At 39.5% G+C, this 18004-nt stretch overlaps 1 protein-coding gene across 1 annotated transcript in view; it reads left to right on the top strand.

Moving 5' to 3' along the window:
• LOC135472612 (uncharacterized) overlaps positions 1 to 18004 on the top strand; it is a 64643-nt gene that overhangs the window by 7628 nt on the left and 39011 nt on the right. The window contains exons 3-10 of the mRNA XM_064752196.1: positions 1996 to 2251; positions 9910 to 10041; positions 11610 to 11735; positions 11935 to 12064; positions 12761 to 12893; positions 14020 to 14154; positions 14893 to 14996; positions 15645 to 15769. Of these exons, the coding sequence (XP_064608266.1) occupies positions 1996 to 2251; positions 9910 to 10041; positions 11610 to 11735; positions 11935 to 12064; positions 12761 to 12893; positions 14020 to 14154; positions 14893 to 14996; positions 15645 to 15769 (1141 nt within the window). The remainder of the gene's footprint in view (positions 1 to 1995; positions 2252 to 9909; positions 10042 to 11609; positions 11736 to 11934; positions 12065 to 12760; positions 12894 to 14019; positions 14155 to 14892; positions 14997 to 15644; positions 15770 to 18004) is intronic.

The raw sequence follows: 18004 nt of genomic DNA, 5'->3' as shown, positions 1-18004 counted from the left end.
TCCAGCACTAAGTTACGGTCAGTTTCCGTGGTCTGTTGTGGATTCCAGCACTAAATTACGGTCAGTTTCCGTAGTCTGTTGTGGATTCCGGCACTAAGTTACGGTCAGTTTCTGTAGTCTGTTGTGGATTCCAGCACTAAGTTACTCTCAGTTTCTGTAGTCTGTTGTAGATTCCAGCACTAAATTACGGTCGGTTTCTGTAGTCTGTTGTGGATTCCAGCACTAAGTTACGCTCAGTTTCTGTAGTCTGTTGTGGATTCCAGCACTAATTTACAGTCAGTTTCTGTAGTCTGTTGTGGTTTCCAGCTCTAAGTTACAGTCATTTTCTCTTTATACATGTCATGGATTTCAGCACCTAAAGTTACAGTCACCATCTCTAAGCTGACATGGATTCTAGCGCCAAGTTGTGGTCAGTTTCTCTAAACTGTTGTGGATTTCAGCATTAAGCTACAGTCAATGTCTCTAAATTAGATATCGGGATACAGTCAGTGCCTGTAAACAGAGGGAATCCAGACCCAAGATAGAGTCATTGCCTTGACCTGTGAGGATGCCAGTACTATACATTGAAAGTTACAGTCAGAGTAAGTCTACTGTACTCTTACAGGTATCATTCCTGCATTGTCAAACACTGATACAATCTATGCAAATACCACATCAGAACTTATCCAATGTGTTTTTTTTTCATAATGGCAAGATGTAACAAGATGTATCCAATGGTGTGGTGGGTGGTATGCTGACCCTTCCCACATATATAACTGAAGGGAGTGGGAGAAGGCCGGCTTTTAAGTCTCTCCTCAGTAGTTTATTAGATTCAGAGTTAAAACATATACAACCCATTTAATATCTGCAGCTTGCCTTTGATCGATCTTCTCTTACTTACGTTTGAAGTCTGATTTGCCGAGGAATTGTGGTGAGCTGATGTTGTACATGGAATTGTGAATCATGAAATTTTCCGCAGATTCATGCAACAATAATCAATAATTGAATGAAGTTTATGTGGATGCCTTGTCCTGGAGGTACAGAGGTGTCTTGCTCCTCTGGGATGATGCACGAGCATGTTATTTTAGAAGCTGTAAGTACATGTTTTGAGTGATCTGTGCCCGCTCACTGGCCATAGCCTTTAGGGGTCAGGGGGGTGTTGTGGCCTTTATTAATTCATTCACTAAGTAGCAAAGAGACTGACCCAGACTCACAAACATGCTAAAGAGCATACAGGAGAAACTATTGGATACCTGATTGATATACAATATTTTAAAGTTTTTCTCTTTTTGCATAGTGGTATATTGTGTCATATTTGCCTCATTAGAAATTTTGGATGAAATGATTATTTGTGTGGAGACAGGTACATGTATACAGCTGTATAAATGTTAATGGCTTTAAAGAGTGTTCTACGTGGACATGTTATTGTCCCTTGTGCTGGCTTCCTCCTCTCTTGTACATGTGTACGTGACAAGCCATTCTAGCATCCTGTACATGGTTGGAGGTTTCCCCAAGGATCTGCCCTGTTTCTTCCCACCATAATGTTTCCTGCCATTTTATAATGGAAATTTTGTTGAATGTGGCATACAACAGCAAAGAAATAAATACATTTATTTATTTACATTCTGTTAGAATGTGCATGTAGCTCTTTTTGTGCCATTAACCTGTCTTAAAATTAGGCACTACGATTAAGGCTAGGTTTTCTTTATAGAGAAACCTGGACTGTGATTCAGAAACGTTTTTCACCTCAGATACTGTGAGTCGCCCTATTTGTATCTGCTTGTTATATAGGTTACTAATTGAGCAGCTCCTTATGAATATATAATAAAGGAAGTTAAAACTCGAGTCAGAAAGATGATTAGGCTGTGAGTATTTGAAGAAGAAACATCACCATGTGAAGAATCTTCTCTAAGCTCATCATGCCAAGAACTTTTCAATCCTGTCATACTTTGTATGAATGATTATTGCACAAAACAACAAGTTGGTAAAGCGCATCTTTACCGATGATATTTGCAGACAGACTCCGATAATGAAGACGATCCACCTTTCCTGGAGCAGTACAGTGACCAGGACTATGATGACAGTGAGTTTGAAGCAGGACTCTCGGACACGGGTGCTGCAAATGGTGATAGTTTCAATGATGGAGAGGAGGCTGCAGATGATGTGGCTAACTGGAACAGTAACTTGGACTACCTGTTCTGCTGTCTGGGGTTTGTTTGTGGCCTCAGCAACATTCTACAGTTCCCATGTCTGGCAGCTAAGTACGGAGGTGGTAAGTAACAGCAGCTAATCCCAAGTCACATCAACACTAAATGACAGGCTCAGTTTCATTATTATAGATATCTCTGTATATTTTTGCTGTGATAAGTGTACTTTGGTTTTATCCAATCCAGTGTCCCACATCTGCTTCAGGCACCAGTACTTCATTGATTTTGGAGTTTAATAATTTGGGGGAGAATTAATTAAGTCTCCCCTCTTCCTAGCGATAGATTGCTTGTGCTTTAGTTCATTTAGTAATAGGCCATATGTGTCCATCCATTTGTTCTGACCTGCTTCTGTCCATCCATCTGTAAACAATTTGTGCAATGTCCCCATCCAGGACCATGATCACAAAATTTTCCTCATGAGCCAAGTCCTATATTTTACCTAAAGTTTGGCCTGTAAATATGTGCTTTTTTTACCTGTGCATGAGAGTTGACCCGCAATAGGTCCCTGCCATTATTGAGGGCAATAACAATAAGGCACTTGTTCTAATGGATATTACTGGAAAGGGTTTTTTTATTTATTTATTTATTTGATTGGTGTTTCATGCCGTACACAAGAATATCTCACTTATACGACAGCAGCCAGCATTATGGTGGGAGGCAACCAAGCAGAGCCCTGGGGAAACCCACGACCATCCGCAGGTTGCTGTGCAACCGAAGAGGAAGCCAGCATGAGCTGGACTTGAACTCACAGCGACCACAGTACTGGGAGGCTCTTGGGTTATTGTGTTGTTGAAAAGAATTCAGTGCATGTAGAATACATATTGAAGGTGTAAAACAAGGGAAAGCAAACAAAAACAGGTTATGGAGCATTTACCCATAAAGTGTAAAATGTCCTGCGCACCAGACCCCGGGATTATGAAGCGATCCTCAAATCACCTAGCGTATAATGTCCTCAGGACTAGACCCCGAGGCTACGAAGCGACCTTAGACTTAGTCAAAATTTCAAATCACCTTAAAATTGTTATTTCTGATGTTATAAGGTCCAAATACTGCTTGACAAGGCATGATAAAAAATTTCATCTAAAATAATTTAAACGAATGTGCCAAATTTAATGAGTAAAATTTTTTACTAAAATTATCATTCAGGGGCATGGGGTCTTACAATGCTGTCGTAACGCTTTACCATATGGTAGCATATCTCTGCATGCTGCAGATGTAGGTTGTGAATGCTTTGTAAGACAGATCCCAGAGCCTTATGCTGGGGAAGAGTGACATAGGGTGCTTGTTGAACACCAAAATCCAGTGTGTTAGCATGGTACATGTATACATACAAGAACACAGATAAACGGTTATCATGTCATTGCAGAATCATTCTTATTTTGCTTATGACGGCTTTCCAGGTGTGTTATAGGTTGTAACGCCAAGCTGCCATGGCATGGCTTTGTCTGGTTTTTTCAAGCATTCTGGTTTTTTAGTTTGCCCAAGAGTGGATTGATTATGAGATGAATAATGCCATGCACTAGGCCATGTTGTTTTTCTTTGGTTTATCTAGTGAGTTCTTCAGCAGGCTTAAGAATAGTTCTGATTGTGCTTGCTGAAAATTGTCTTTACTTCTTGTGATTTACCCCTGGGCTCTGCCCAGCTTCCTAATGCTGGTCCCTAGACCCCGAGTCCATCTAGATTGGGTCCATAATGGGCATTGTTAAGGTAGATCATACCCAGGTCCTAGACCATCTAGATTGGGCCCATAATGGGCGTTGTGAATGTAGATCATACCCAGGTCCTAGACCATCTAGATGGGTCCATAATGGGCATTGTGAATGTAGATCATACCCAGGTCCTAGACCATCTAGATTGGGTCCATAATGGGCATTGTGAATGTAGATCATACCCAGGTCCTAGACCATCTAGATTGGGTCCTTAATGGGCATTGTGAATGTAGATCATACCCATGTCCTAGACCATCTAGATTGGGTCCATAATGGGCATTGTGAATGTAGATCATACCCATGTCCTAGACCATGTGGATTGGGTCCATAATGGGCATTGTGAATGTAGATCATACCCAGGTCCTAGACCATGTAGATTGGGTCCATAATGGGCATTGTGAATGTAGATCATACCCATGTCCTAGACCATCTAGATTGGGTCCATAATGGGCATTGTGAATGTAGATCATACCCAGGTCCTAGACCATGTAGATTGGGTCCATAATGGGCATTGTGAATGTAGATCATACCCAGGTCCTAGACCATCTAGATGGGGCCATAATGGGCATTGTGAATGTAGATCATACCCAGGTCCTAGACCATCTAGATTGGGTCCATAATGGGCATTGTGAATGTAGATCATACCCAGGTCCTAGACCATGTGGATTGGGTCCATAATGGGCATTGTGAATGTAGATCATACCCAGGTCCTAGACCATCTAGATTGGGTCCATAATGGGCATTGTGAATGTAGATCATACCCAGGTCCTAGACCATCTAGATTGGGTCCATAATGGGCATTGTGAATGTAGATCATACCCAGGTCCTAGACCATGTGGATTGGGTCCATAATGGGCATTGTGAATGTAGATCATACCCAGGTCCTAGACCATCTAGATTGGGTCCATAATGGGCATTGTGAATGTAGATCATACCCAGGTCCTAGACCATCTAAATTGGGTCCATAATGGGCATTGTGAATGTAGATCATACCCAGGTCCTAGACCATCTAGATGGGTCCATAATGGGCATTGTGAATGTAGATCATACCCAGGTCCTAGACCATCTAGATGGGGCCATAATGGGCATTGTGAATGTAGATCATACCCATGTCCTAGACCATGTAGATTGGGTCCATAATGGGCATTGTGAATGTAGATCATACCCAGGTCCTAGACCATCTAGATGGGTCCATAATGGGCATTGTGAATGTAGATCATACCCAGGTCCTAGACCATCTAGATGGGTCCATAATGGGCATTGTGAATGTAGATCATGCCCATGTCCTAGACCATCTAGATTGGGTCCTTAATGGACATTGTGAAGGTAAATTACACTAGGCCGTACTCCATCTAGATGGAGTGTTTGATGGACATTGTAAAGGTACATCATGCCCAGCCAAAACCATTTCAAAGTAAATGTGAATTTAATAATTGCTTCAAAACCTCTCTTATCTTCATAATTCCATGAGGACATGACACAAACTGTTCACTGGGAGTTTGCAACTCTCTGGCACTTTGTTTGAGAGATACAGTGTACAGTGTAATGTGTTGCAATGAATATCAGAATTTTAAAAGCACAAGGCAAGTCTGTCTGCATGTCTAACTAGCCCACACAAGTCTAAAATGGGAATCAAAGAAAACCAGCTCTCCTAGAAAATATTGATGAGCTTCAAGATAAAAGCTGCACCTGAGGAGGGCATTGGAAGTGGATTGTAAGAAGACTCCATTGGTCATGGTTTTATGGATTGTAGGAACAATGCTTTGCCCACTGGGAAGGACACGACGAGTTATAGACGCGTCGCTGAATTGCCCACATGTACTTAAACTTATCAATCTGAATGGCTTCAGGGCTGTATAAAGGTGTCTTGCCTGATTCTCAAGGTTTATGCTCACCTGTGCTTGTAAGAATTAAATATAGTCAATAGATGACCATATTTACTGCTAAAACATTTTCAAAAATTGATTTTCATTACAAGTCACAAGCCCATCACTTCTTCTTCGGATGAAATAGATAACATATGATATGTTTCAGTATATAATCTACTCTTTTTCTGTTAACTCTTACAAAAGGTTGGCAATGTTCCCAACTTTGCTTCTACAGTATTCTGAAGCTGTTAGCTGGAAGAATGAAACCATTCACAAATCTATATATATATATATATATATATATATATATATATATATATATATATATGTACATGTACTTGGATATATCATAATTCTTGTGAACTAAATTTTATGCTTGCCCAGTGTATATAAATGCCAGTGACCACAAGGACTTGTAGCAACTACATGTATGTTTTGTAATCATACATTTGACATGGAAACAAAGTTACCCAGTGATTACCATGTGAACATGAATGGCTATATAGGTGCAAAAATGTCCAAGGATGTATTTAAGTGGTACATACACTATGTACCTTGGTATAGACTAGTTTCTATGTAAGCAAGAACAGAGATACTTATCTTAGGTCCAGGGTAATTAATCTGGTATGGGAAGTCATTCAATTGCTCACTTACCTAATCAATATGTCGGTATCAAAGGTACCCTTAGTACCTCATACCCTACTATAAACTGCTTGTGGCTGACACCTTTAAGCAGAGGTGGGGACATTGTTTGCTTACTGTCTGCTATCCTAGTTCAAGTTAGCAACCCAAGACTATTAATGTGCTCATGTCCAGCTGGTGTTGTCTCCATTGAAGCCTTCCATTAGGATATGTTTGTTTGGGATGACAGTGTGCTGTTGAAGTCTTTTCAAGGTTTTCCCAGAATTCTTGAGTATATACTTGTATACTTACAAGGGTGCATAATGTTATATATTGAAAAGTTTCTTTGTTCAGTTATACTGTTACATAGCAAGTGTGGAATAATAATTAAACAAATTATTAAATGATCTTAAAGTTATGGTTGACAGTTGGAACCATATCTTTTTGGAGTAAGTTTTGTTGATGCAGATTTACAAATCACAGAGATTCTTGTTCATTCAATGTTGGAATTAATATCAGTTTTGTCTCTTGACATTGAATGCATATGTACATGTATTATGTATTTTTCTGTGTCATCTGTCTTTGTACTCTACATTGTCGAGACAAATCTTGTCTGTTACAAATACGGCTATAATCAGGAGAATTCACAGTTATTTGCCCAATCTTCTGACCTGGATCTGAATGTACATCTGACTGATTTACCTTTAGCATGCACTGTGTGGCGTTGGTCAATGTCCCAAGACGGCTGATCAGCACCGATGAAACCAGACCAAAAAGTCATTAATAAGGCAGATTTGGGATCTCTAAAGGTCATGTAGCCTGAACCTCTCTTCATCAGGCATACAGGCTTCAGGCTGCATTAGCTCTGAGAGTTGATTTTCTGTCATTGAGAGGTACCCAGTAATAATTTAAATCTGTTATTCAAATCATCATTTATCAGTTACCAGTCATGATTAAATCTTTTAATTATTATGATAATCTGAAATACTTAAGTTATTATATAAGCTAATAATACAGAAATTATTTTAAAAAAGTTAAACAATTATTTTTCATTTTTCGAGCATATTTGCTATCTGGTCTTCACAATGCTTTCCATCAGTACTTCCTGAAAACGACGTTAGGTGAAAATCCTTTGCATGCCCAGAAGCGCAGGCTTAGTCTCCCTCCACTTTATCCTTATAATAGCTTTGACAGCATTTACATCGTACGTCAGACTAGCTCATTACCTGTAGGGCTCACTGCTGAGAACTGATCAAACCTTGTCTGGAAAACCATTTTTATGCCTACTTTGATTTAGAAGTAGAGCTGATACTCTTTGGGTGGGCATCAGGCGTTTTTGCGTGTATTTTCTCTGTGTCACTTTGTTTAATGCTGATGAGAGAGCTCCTAGGTTCTGTGATGTCCCTCTAGAAAGGTACTTACAATTATTTGCTATTTATTTTGTTAATAAGTGGTGTAGAATTCTTTGAATATTTTTAGAACATTTCTGAAATACTACTTTATTAATAAATTTAGCTGTAGTGGCAGACTTTATGTTCACTTATTTTATGTGACTAGAATTAAAATTCTCTCCAGGTTTATCTTGTTCACTTTACACTCCATTGAAGTGCAATGTAAATCAGTTGATTGTGAGTTTGATTCATGCATTGCATGCATATCAGTGAAACTAAGAATCCTGTGTATCAGTGATACTAAGAATCTTGTGTATCACAGGAACATATGCGATGTTTTTGAAATCTGTGCAATTTGTTGCAATTTTATGCAATAATCAGTTAATCTTTTAAGAATTTATGGCTTATTGTGTGTATTGGGTTGTCATATGCAAATTAAGATACAGAAGTATTCTTTTGTGATCACACAAATAAATTAATAATTAATAACACAATAATATAAATTAAGTAATTATATGAAGAAAGGATATACATTTAGAGGTACCATCAAGTGTTCCAGTTTTCACCATAGATGTAATTGATGGTGATGTACTGATATTCTACAAAATTCAGAAGCCAGACCATAATTATGACAGAAAATTTGTTAAAATGAAATCAATTAGCAAATCACTGTGTTATAAGTATTTCAATCTGTGGCTTTGCTTTCTCATTGTAAACAAGTCATTGACCCTCAGTAGCCTTGCTGATAATGAAGTGCCATGCCAGGAAATGGTGCCACGGCTCTATGGGTAGTTGCCGAAGACAAGGTATCTGAGGGTAAACACAAGCACTGGTCGTTATAGATCAATTCTGCCCCTAGGGCCTGCCATTTATAGGAGGAAATCAAAACCCTTCTGTATAACTAAGCCACACCTCAGAGTTCTACAGCTACCGTTTCCTTACCCCAGAGTCTATCATGAACAGCCTTCATCAGTTAAACAGGAGGGCACAGTTTTAATGCTGGAATATACATCACCATTGAATGACCCACAGTTGTGCCTTGGACTGGATGGTTAGTCTGGTCTAGTTAGAAATATAACTCATGTGGAAGATTGTGACTGTAGCATGGCTCTCAATCTGAGTGTTTTTATGGACCTCTAGCTCATATGATTAACACATTTATTGTTTCATTATCTGTCAATGAAACTAATGAAGAATAAAGCAAAGTTTTATGACAAGATTTTATGTTTCCATTGAGGAACTGTTAATTGTAGCTCTTACTGGTTTTTTTTTTTGGTTAAGTATTCCAGTGTTGTTCAGCATCGACGACGCAGATGTATAGGTATACATGTGTATGCTTTCATGTTCGTTTTTGGTTTTTTTTTTTTGAACACAGAAAAAGATAATTAAGGTAATTTCTTCGTAAACTGAAGTTCATTAACAAAACATTTGAAAAAAAAAAATTTTATTTCCATTGCTTAATGTCAAACTTTTGAAAAATGTACAAAATAGAAACAGTACAATATGTGGATGTTTACCAAAGCATCTTCCAGTTGAAGCAGTCTAATTAGGTTGCAAAGTTTTACTGCCTGAATTTGTGATTCTGTACTTTAATGTGCGGATGATTTGTGCTGATTACTGGGTATTTAGTTTTCTATAATGATGAGTGTTCTAATGTCAGGTGTATAATAAACTGCCTTATGGAACACAAAATTAGTCCATCGTTGTTTTTATTTTGACATCTGCATGAAATCACAGCATTATTAATTTGTAAGGGTTGAAGGCATGTAAAGCTTTCAGGAAAGAACAGATCCATGTTGTTGAAGCCTAGAAATATAGTTTTCTTTGACCAGGTTCCCACTGGTACCATTGGCCCTTGAAGTCCTTAAATGTATTAGAATTTTGTTGAAAGGTTTTCAAGAGTTTTACTTTAGGATATGTCCTTCAAAGTACTTAATTTTTCAGTATTAAATATCATGTTGTATTGTGTTCTCCTTTATTGTTCACATGAATGTTTATATTTTAAACTGGAATGGTCCTCTTCGAATCTTTGCCCTTTTCACGTCTTTGACAGGTTTGTACATGACAGTTTTGTTTGTGTCAAAATTTCATGGTCATGCGCATTTTTGACAGACACGTTTTCTTCTATTCACAGCGACATTTTGCCTGGCGTACTCCATGGTTGTATTCCTATGTGGTGTCCCCATGGTCTATCTTGAGACAGTCATTGGTCAATTCTCTGGCCATGGACCAATCAAATCTTGGACCATTGTTCCACTTTTTTCAGGTATTTTTTTTTTTCACATTTGTTTGGTTAACCCTTTCAGTAAAGTCCAGGTTTGTATTTTTCCATCTTTTGGCCCCTTCATTATCAAACTGTGCATACCGCTGAGGAGTAGTGTAGGTAATTGTGCTAGTTTGGTGAATACTAATGTATGTGCCTTAGTAAGGAATTAATTAAAATTGCAAATTTGACAAGTGATAATTACATGTACATTGTATCTTAATGACATGATCTAGTTTAGATTCATTTCTTTTGATCTTCTGACCCAGTTATTCTTAAATTTGTTGCATAGCCCATCCCGCATGCACAGAGAGGGATATCATTAACTTGACAAAATATGTTAACAACAGTTACCTTAATAAGCAGTTTACACACAAGTAAAATTATGACCAATACTGGTAATATCTATATCATTTGGCTCATTTAAAGGATTAAGATTCGGAATGAGGAATTAATTAAAATTGCAAATTGTAAATTAAAAATTGCAAATAAGTAAAATTATGAGTAATACTGGTAACATCTATTTCACTTGCCTCATTTAAAGGATTAGTGTCCAGATTTACCTACACACCCTGATTGTTAAGATTATAACCTGTTTAATCAGTATAGTACCAGGTGGGCTTTTGAGAAACGTAATAATTACTTTAAATCCACCAAAAACAATAGATATATTGTTTATATTATTGTTTACATTATTGTTTATATTATATCACCTGCATTCCTCTCGTCGTTTTCAGCTGTAAAATGACGACAACAGACACATCTGTTTTTGGTGGGTACAAAATCCTACTGTCTTGTGCAGTAAATCCATGCTTCCTGAGGGCCAAATAAAAAAAAACTAACTCCAGGGTTCTTAGACCACATGTTTTTACAATCGTATGCAGAACAGCAAACCATTTCGTGGAGATATATGTATGCGATATGCATGTTGGTAGCTTTTTTAACGCTGAACTAAATGGTGAAGCTCTGACAGCTCGCAAAGGTTGGACTTGTATAATGTAATTCGAGGGAGACTACCAAGTGTTGGTCGAAAAAATGCACAAAACCAGCCTATTTATCTAGTAATTTTAAGAGCCATCAAATTAATGTACCTTTTTAAAATACTTTTTTCACACTCAATTTAACAGTATACACAGGGGTACTAATTATGAATAAATAATAAATCTGGACTCTGATACTTTAAGATGGTGAGTTGCAGGTGAGGTCACATGTTCAACTCCAGTTCTTGTTGGTTTGTCTATGGCTTAAAGGAAGTTTGTTATGTATATCATGTAAGGCAGTTTTTACTCCGAGTTTCCTCTACACATAAACATATATATATATACTTTCATATATACATACATATATAGGTACATTTACATGATGTAAAGTTTCCTACTACGCCATAGCACCATGTTAGGCTTCCAGCAGGCTTGTCCAGGTAACAGGTAGCTTGACCATCATCAGTTATTGATTGTAACTGATAATCAGCAGAATGCCTTTCAGGTCACCATTTTACCTGTGCCGGCCAGTAACGTGAGAATGTTCATTAATTTCATTAGACTTACCTGACCGTCTCTTATCTGTTTCAGGCTTGGGTTTTGCTATGGTGCTGATATCGATTTTGATCAGTATCTATCACAGTATTTACGTCACCTGGATTGTCTATTACCTGGGTCTGATGTTTTCACCTGACCTCACAGGCATAAATTCCTCAGGTATTGTTTCCCCTTTGCTATCAACTTACTGAAGTTGTTGTTAACATGAGTACTGTTTTAAGGGACAAGGGGACCATCACTTGTAATTTTGTCAATTATATAGAATTATAATAGAATTGCTTTCATTTTAACAATAGGAAAAGCTAAAATATTGAGTGTCAGTGTCAGTGAACTGTAGATTCTCTTTTCTTGATTTCAGCAATAAATCCCGTCAACTATTCACAATCATCCTCCGTACTGGATGAAGGGCCCGTCATCAAACGTCCATTTGAAGCTAATTCCCCAAATCGCTACACCCTCCATTCCTCACACAGTGGAATTTTGTTTCAGTGAGTTGTTTCACAATGTCTATAAAACCCTATTTTAGCCAAAATTACTGACCCCCATGATCAGTCATTCCTGCACACCTACCAGGTATCAAGTTATCACATTTCAGGTACACCCCAGTTGTCAGGATGTCAGTGCTCTCTACATGAGATACAGGAACAGTTTACAGAGCATCTTAAAAAGCTCCCATACATTATCTACAGATTGTTTAAGTCGTTGTTGCACCAATATGTAATGGCATACAAATTAAACGTTAAACCAACATTCAAGATTTTGTTTTTTTCGTTTCTGTCTTTCTTCATTCAGAAAATCTTCACTGAATGGTTCACAAGGTAATTTGTTCACGTAAAACCTGTAAATGTAATCTTGCATTCCTACATGATATTTTATGATTTCTGAACAAATATGCTATTATTCATTATATAATTTTTTAGATCAGTTTAAAGATTTATAATAATCAAAGAAGAGAAATAAAAACTTTGTGCAGGACTTTAGGTTTTCCATTGGTTTTAACACTAAAAGGATATGCATACCCCAACAAAAGTAACAGTTAAAATGAGTCATTTTGTTGAAGCAGTATGTTGTAAGAAAACATCTTGAACAGCCTTTCCACAGGACCAGTCATCACTATGATAATATATATATCTGTACTTATTTTGTGTTTCTTACCTTCATGATAACTCTCTTCTTTTTAACAGTGACCAAGTGTTGTCCCTGAGTGAGGGGGCTGACAGACTCGGGGATGTCCAGCCTCTCCTCCTGGCCTGTCTTCTCCTTACCTGGCTCACAGTCTGTCTGCTACTGACCCAGGGGACCAGAATCATGCCTAAGGTAATCACAGTTCCCAGGTACACTGTGACCAGGTGTTGTCCCTGAGTAAGGGGAGTGACAAACTGGAAGATGTCCAGCATTGTCTTGTCTTCTCCCTTCTGGACAGTCTACTTTTGGCATCGGGGAATTGGCTCATACTGTACCTACATGTACAAGATGTGTATAAAGATGCCTCAGAGGTACATCCCCCCTGCCTCAGAGGTACATCCCCCCCTGCCTCAGAGGTACATCCCCCCTGCCTCAGAGGTACATCCCCCCCTGCCTCAGAGGTACATCCCCCCCTGCCTCAGAGGTACACCCCCCTTGCCTCAGAGGTACACCCCCCCCTGCCTCAGAGGTACATCCCCCTTGCCTCAGAGGTACATCCCCTCTGCCTCAGAGGTACATCCCCCCTGCCTCAAAGGTACATCCCCCCTGCCTCAGAGGTACATCCCCCCTGCCTCAAAGGTACATCCCCCCTACCTCAATATTATCTATGTCAGATTCCCCAGTCAGGTCATAAAATGAGTTCCCCAGCATTCTTGATGAAAGACACCAGACAAACATGTACATGTAAGTAATGTAAGACCTTTTATTAAATAAGTGACAGAAATAAATTGCCAGGAGTCTGAGAATGCTGTGACTTTCCAAGATAACCAAAACATTATTATACAGAAATAAAGTCCAGCAAAACCTTTGGAGCTGAGAAAAGGGTCACAGCAGTTATCTCCTCTTAAAAAAGTATGTAAATGTGATAAGTGTAGTATGGGTTTGGAAGAGAGTTTGCTCCTTGGAAGGAATGCTTCCAGTGCTGAGTGGAAGATGTGCCCCACCCACTCACAGTATAGTGAGGCCAGGCTGACTAGTACTTTGCCCATCCATTTATCCCATTTGGAAAAACCAACACTTTAAAGTATTAAATTAGGTCTAACGGAACTCTTTTGTGAAACAGAATCTTTCATTGTTGGATCAGAATCTCAAATTTTAGACTTTGCAATACTGATGTGGTAAGGCTAATGGATAAGGGAATTATATGATCTGCTCAATGAAATCTGAACAATCTCATAAGTATATATGACATCTTCACATGTACCTGTATGACATATATTTGTTATGCCTCTTTAGCAGTTTTCTGTTTCTTTTTCAGGTGCTATACATTCTCATTCCATTACCTGTCATTCTCATCATCTCACTTCTCATCCGGAGCTGTTTTGTAGAGGGTGCTGTAGAGGGCATCCGTTTTTACCTAACCCCAAACTGGTACAACCTGATCTGCCCAGAAGTGAGTCGAGATTCAAAATAGCTGCTGACTATGTCATCTGTGATCTGGCATGTAAATATTTATTTCTCATGTTGAGGAATCCATCATTAGCTGGAATTGAACTCACAGCAACACCATTGATGAGAGCCTCCTCGGTCATTGTGCTGCTAGACCACAATAACCAGTAGACCACAGAGGCTTCTGGCTTATAAATACAACACACATGCTATATAGCAGGCCTGCAAAACAAGATAACAAGTCTCAGCTTGAAGTATCTTAGATACATATATGCACAATGAGAAGTTCCAGCTGATTTTAAGGGAAATCTGAAAAAAAAAAATATCTCTAATCTTTGACCACAATAGCCAAAACTAATCAAGTTGCTAAGTGGGGTCTTCTAGTGGTAGAAATTTTAGCCGATATCAAATCTATTTGGAAAAAGGGCAGTAAATCTGCATTGTGCAGGTGTGCATGTAGTATCGACCTACCAGTGCTGTTACAAATTTCTTTGCAGGTATCGCCCATAAGGTTCAATAAAACTTCAAGTGTTCCTTCCGTTTATGAACAATGTGTGAATAGAATCATTGACTACCGTGGCTATAATAAAGCCTTAATGTGATAATTGATTTATTTTAACCGTTATGAATGTGTTATTAGCTCATGTGATCCTTGGGTAAGATTTACTCAGTACAACAATCATTTCTTGAATCTCATGATATGTGATAAACTGTCTATAATCTGTTTCTCCTCTGTTGACAGATGTGGTGGGATGTGAGCAGACAAGTGTTTTTCTCGCTAGGCCTTGGTACGGGAGCACTCATTTCCCTCAGTAGCCGGTCAGACTTCCATAGCAACTGTCACAGGTGAGTGATGCATTGGTTTATTCATTTGTTCAGATGATGTTTCACCCATCATGTAGGTGAAATGTTCTTACTATGGCATAAAACACCAATCAAATAAATAAATAACATCCTTTTAATATCAATATTACTTTGGGTATGTGTCAGTTTGATATGCATATACAAGCAGGTGAAACAGGGTTTTGCCGGCAGAGTCTCTATACTACATGCAAAAACTCCCTGTGGTAAAAATACAGCTAAGCCAGAGGAATTTGGATTCAGTATCAGACAAAGGGTCTAAGCTAAGAGGGATTTAACGTACAAGTACAAAAGGAAATGTATATGAAGAAACTTTTTAAATGGAAAGATACCAACTTTCAGTTAATGTGTTTCAGTTAAATGAAACATATCAACACAGTCTAAATAGAATTTTCGTTTACTTTTTTTTATTATAGAGAAGCGTGATAAAAGGTAGATTATGACTGAACCAGCTAACCACCTCATAAATATAAAAAATGATTTTCCAAATGCTTCCTTTGGCCACTACACTCATCCTACCTGTACATCAGACAGATAGTCCAGAGCTGACAGTTCATTTGTTCCCTATTCTGACAGCACATCCTCATTTGACTTTGTCAGTATTAATCATTGTTGTTGCTGTTGTTTTTTTAGGAATGCCTTAGTAATAACCGTGGGGAACGTGTTCAGCTCTGTGTTCACTGGATTCCTTGTTTTCTCTTTACTTGGAGCAATAAGTCATAAACATAATACCTCACCTGAGGAGTTGATATCCTATGGTAAGTACTGTCGGGGACTACCTTGTAACACTTTTATCTTATTTTTTGCACATCCTTATGAAAATGCATACAGTCTAGGGCAGCAGGGGTGGGGTGGGGTGGAGGTAGGGATGAATGACTGCTTCAGTTATTCCTACAACGGCTATGGCTATTGTGTACATGTATGTTTTTAGTATCGACAATTCATAACATTCAAAGCAAATAGAACAAGTTAACCTTCAGACAAGCATTTTTTTTCAACAAACCTATTTTACTATAGAGGCCTATGTAGCCTTGTGTTTAGTGTGCAAGTGAAGCAGAATGACCAACCAACGCATTGCTGTGAGTTCAAGCCTTGTGGTTAGTGTGCAAGCGCAGCAGAATGACCGACGGGCACATTGCTGTGAGTTCAAGCCTTGTGGTTAGTGTGCAAGGGCAGCAGAATGACCGACCAACGCATTGTGCGAGTTCAAGTCTTGAGGTTAGTGTGCAAGCACAGCAGATTGACCGACCAGCGCATTGTGTAAGTTCAAGTCTTGTGGTTAGTGTGCAAGTGCAGCAGAATGATTGACCAAGGCATTGCTGTGAGTTCAAGCCTTGTGGTTAGTGTGCAAGTGCAGCAGAATGACCGACCAGCACATTGCTGTGAGTTCAAGCCTTGTGGTTAGTGTGCAAGTGCAGCAGAATGACCGACCAACGCATGCTGTGAGTTCAAGTCTTGTGGTTAGTGTGCAAGTGCAGCAGAATGACCAAACAGCGCATTGCTGTGAGTTCAAGCTTTGTGGTTAGTGTGCAAATGCAGCAGAATGACCGACCAACGCATTGCTGCGAGTTCAAGTCTTGTGGTTAGTGTGCAAGCACAGCAGAATGACCGACCAGCGCATTGTGTAAGTTCAAGTCTTGTGGTTAATGTGCAAGTGCAGCAGAATGATTGACCAACGCATTGCTGTGAGTTCAAGCCTTGTGGTTAGAGTGCAAGTGCAGCAGAATGACCGACCAGCACATTGCTGTGAGTTCAAGCCTTGTTGTTAGTGTGCAAGTGCAGCAGAATGACCGACCAACGCATGCTGTGAGTTCAAGTCTTGTGGTTAGTGTGCAAGTGCAGCAGACTGACCGACCAGCGCATTGCTGTGAGTTCAAGCCTTGTGGTTAGTGTGCAAGTGCAGCAGAATGACCGGCCAGCACATTACTGTGAGTTCAAGTCTTGTGGTTAGTGTGCAAGTGTAGCAGAATGACTGACCAACACATTGCTGTGAGTTCAAGCCTTGTGGTTAGAGTGCAAGCGCAGCAGAATGACCGACCAGCAAATCGCTGTGAGTTCAAGCTTTGTGTTTAGTGTGCAAGCACAGCAGAATGACCGGCCAGCACATTACTGTGAGTTCAAGTCTTGTGGTTAGTGTGCAAGCGCTGCAGAATGACTGACCAACACATTGCTGTGAGTTCAAGCCTTGTGGTTAGTGTGCAAATGCAGCAGAATGACCGAACAGCACCTTGCTGTGAGTTCAAGCCTTGTGGTTTGTGTGCAAGTGCAGCAGAATGACCGACCAAGGCATTGCTGTGAGTTCAAGTCTTGTGGCTAGTGTGCAAGTGCAGCAGAATGACTGACCAACACATTGCTGTGAGTTCAAGTCTTTTGGTTAGTGTGCAAACACAGCAGAATGACCGAACAGCCCATTGCTGTGAGTTCAAGCCTTGTGGTTTGTGTGCAAGTGCAGCAGAATGACCGACCAAGGCATTGCTGTGAGTTCAAGCCTTGTGGTTTGTGTGCAAGTGCAGCAGAATGACCGACCAACACATTGCTGTGAGTTCAAGTCTTGTGGTTAGTGTGCAAGTGCAGCAGAATGACCGACCAGCGCATTACTGTGAGTTCAAGCCTTGTGGTTAGTGTACAAGTGCAGCAGAATGACCGACCAACGCATTGCTGTGAGTTCAAGCCTTGTGGTTAGTGTGCAAGTGCAGCAGAATGACTGACCAACACATTGCTGTGAGTTCAAGCCTTGTGGTTAGTGTGCAAGTTAAGCAGAATGACCGACGGGCCCATTGCTGTGAGTTCAAGCTTTGTGGTTAGTGTGCAAATGCAGCAGAATGACCGAACAGCGCATTGCTGTGAGTTCAAGCCTTGTGGTTTGTGTGCAAGTGCAGCAGAATGACCGACCAACACATTGCTGTGAGTTCAAGTCTTGTAGTTAATGTGCAAGTGCAGCAGAATGACCGACCAGCGCATTGCTGTGAGTTCAAGCCTTGTGGTTAGTGTGC

The sequence above is a fragment of the Liolophura sinensis genome, chromosome 8 (genome assembly GCF_032854445.1).
Source record: "Liolophura sinensis isolate JHLJ2023 chromosome 8, CUHK_Ljap_v2, whole genome shotgun sequence".
NCBI lineage: Eukaryota > Metazoa > Mollusca > Polyplacophora > Chitonida > Chitonidae > Liolophura > Liolophura sinensis.
Note: the sequence above shows the minus strand (reverse complement) of the source record. Positions and strands in the feature narration are given on the sequence as shown.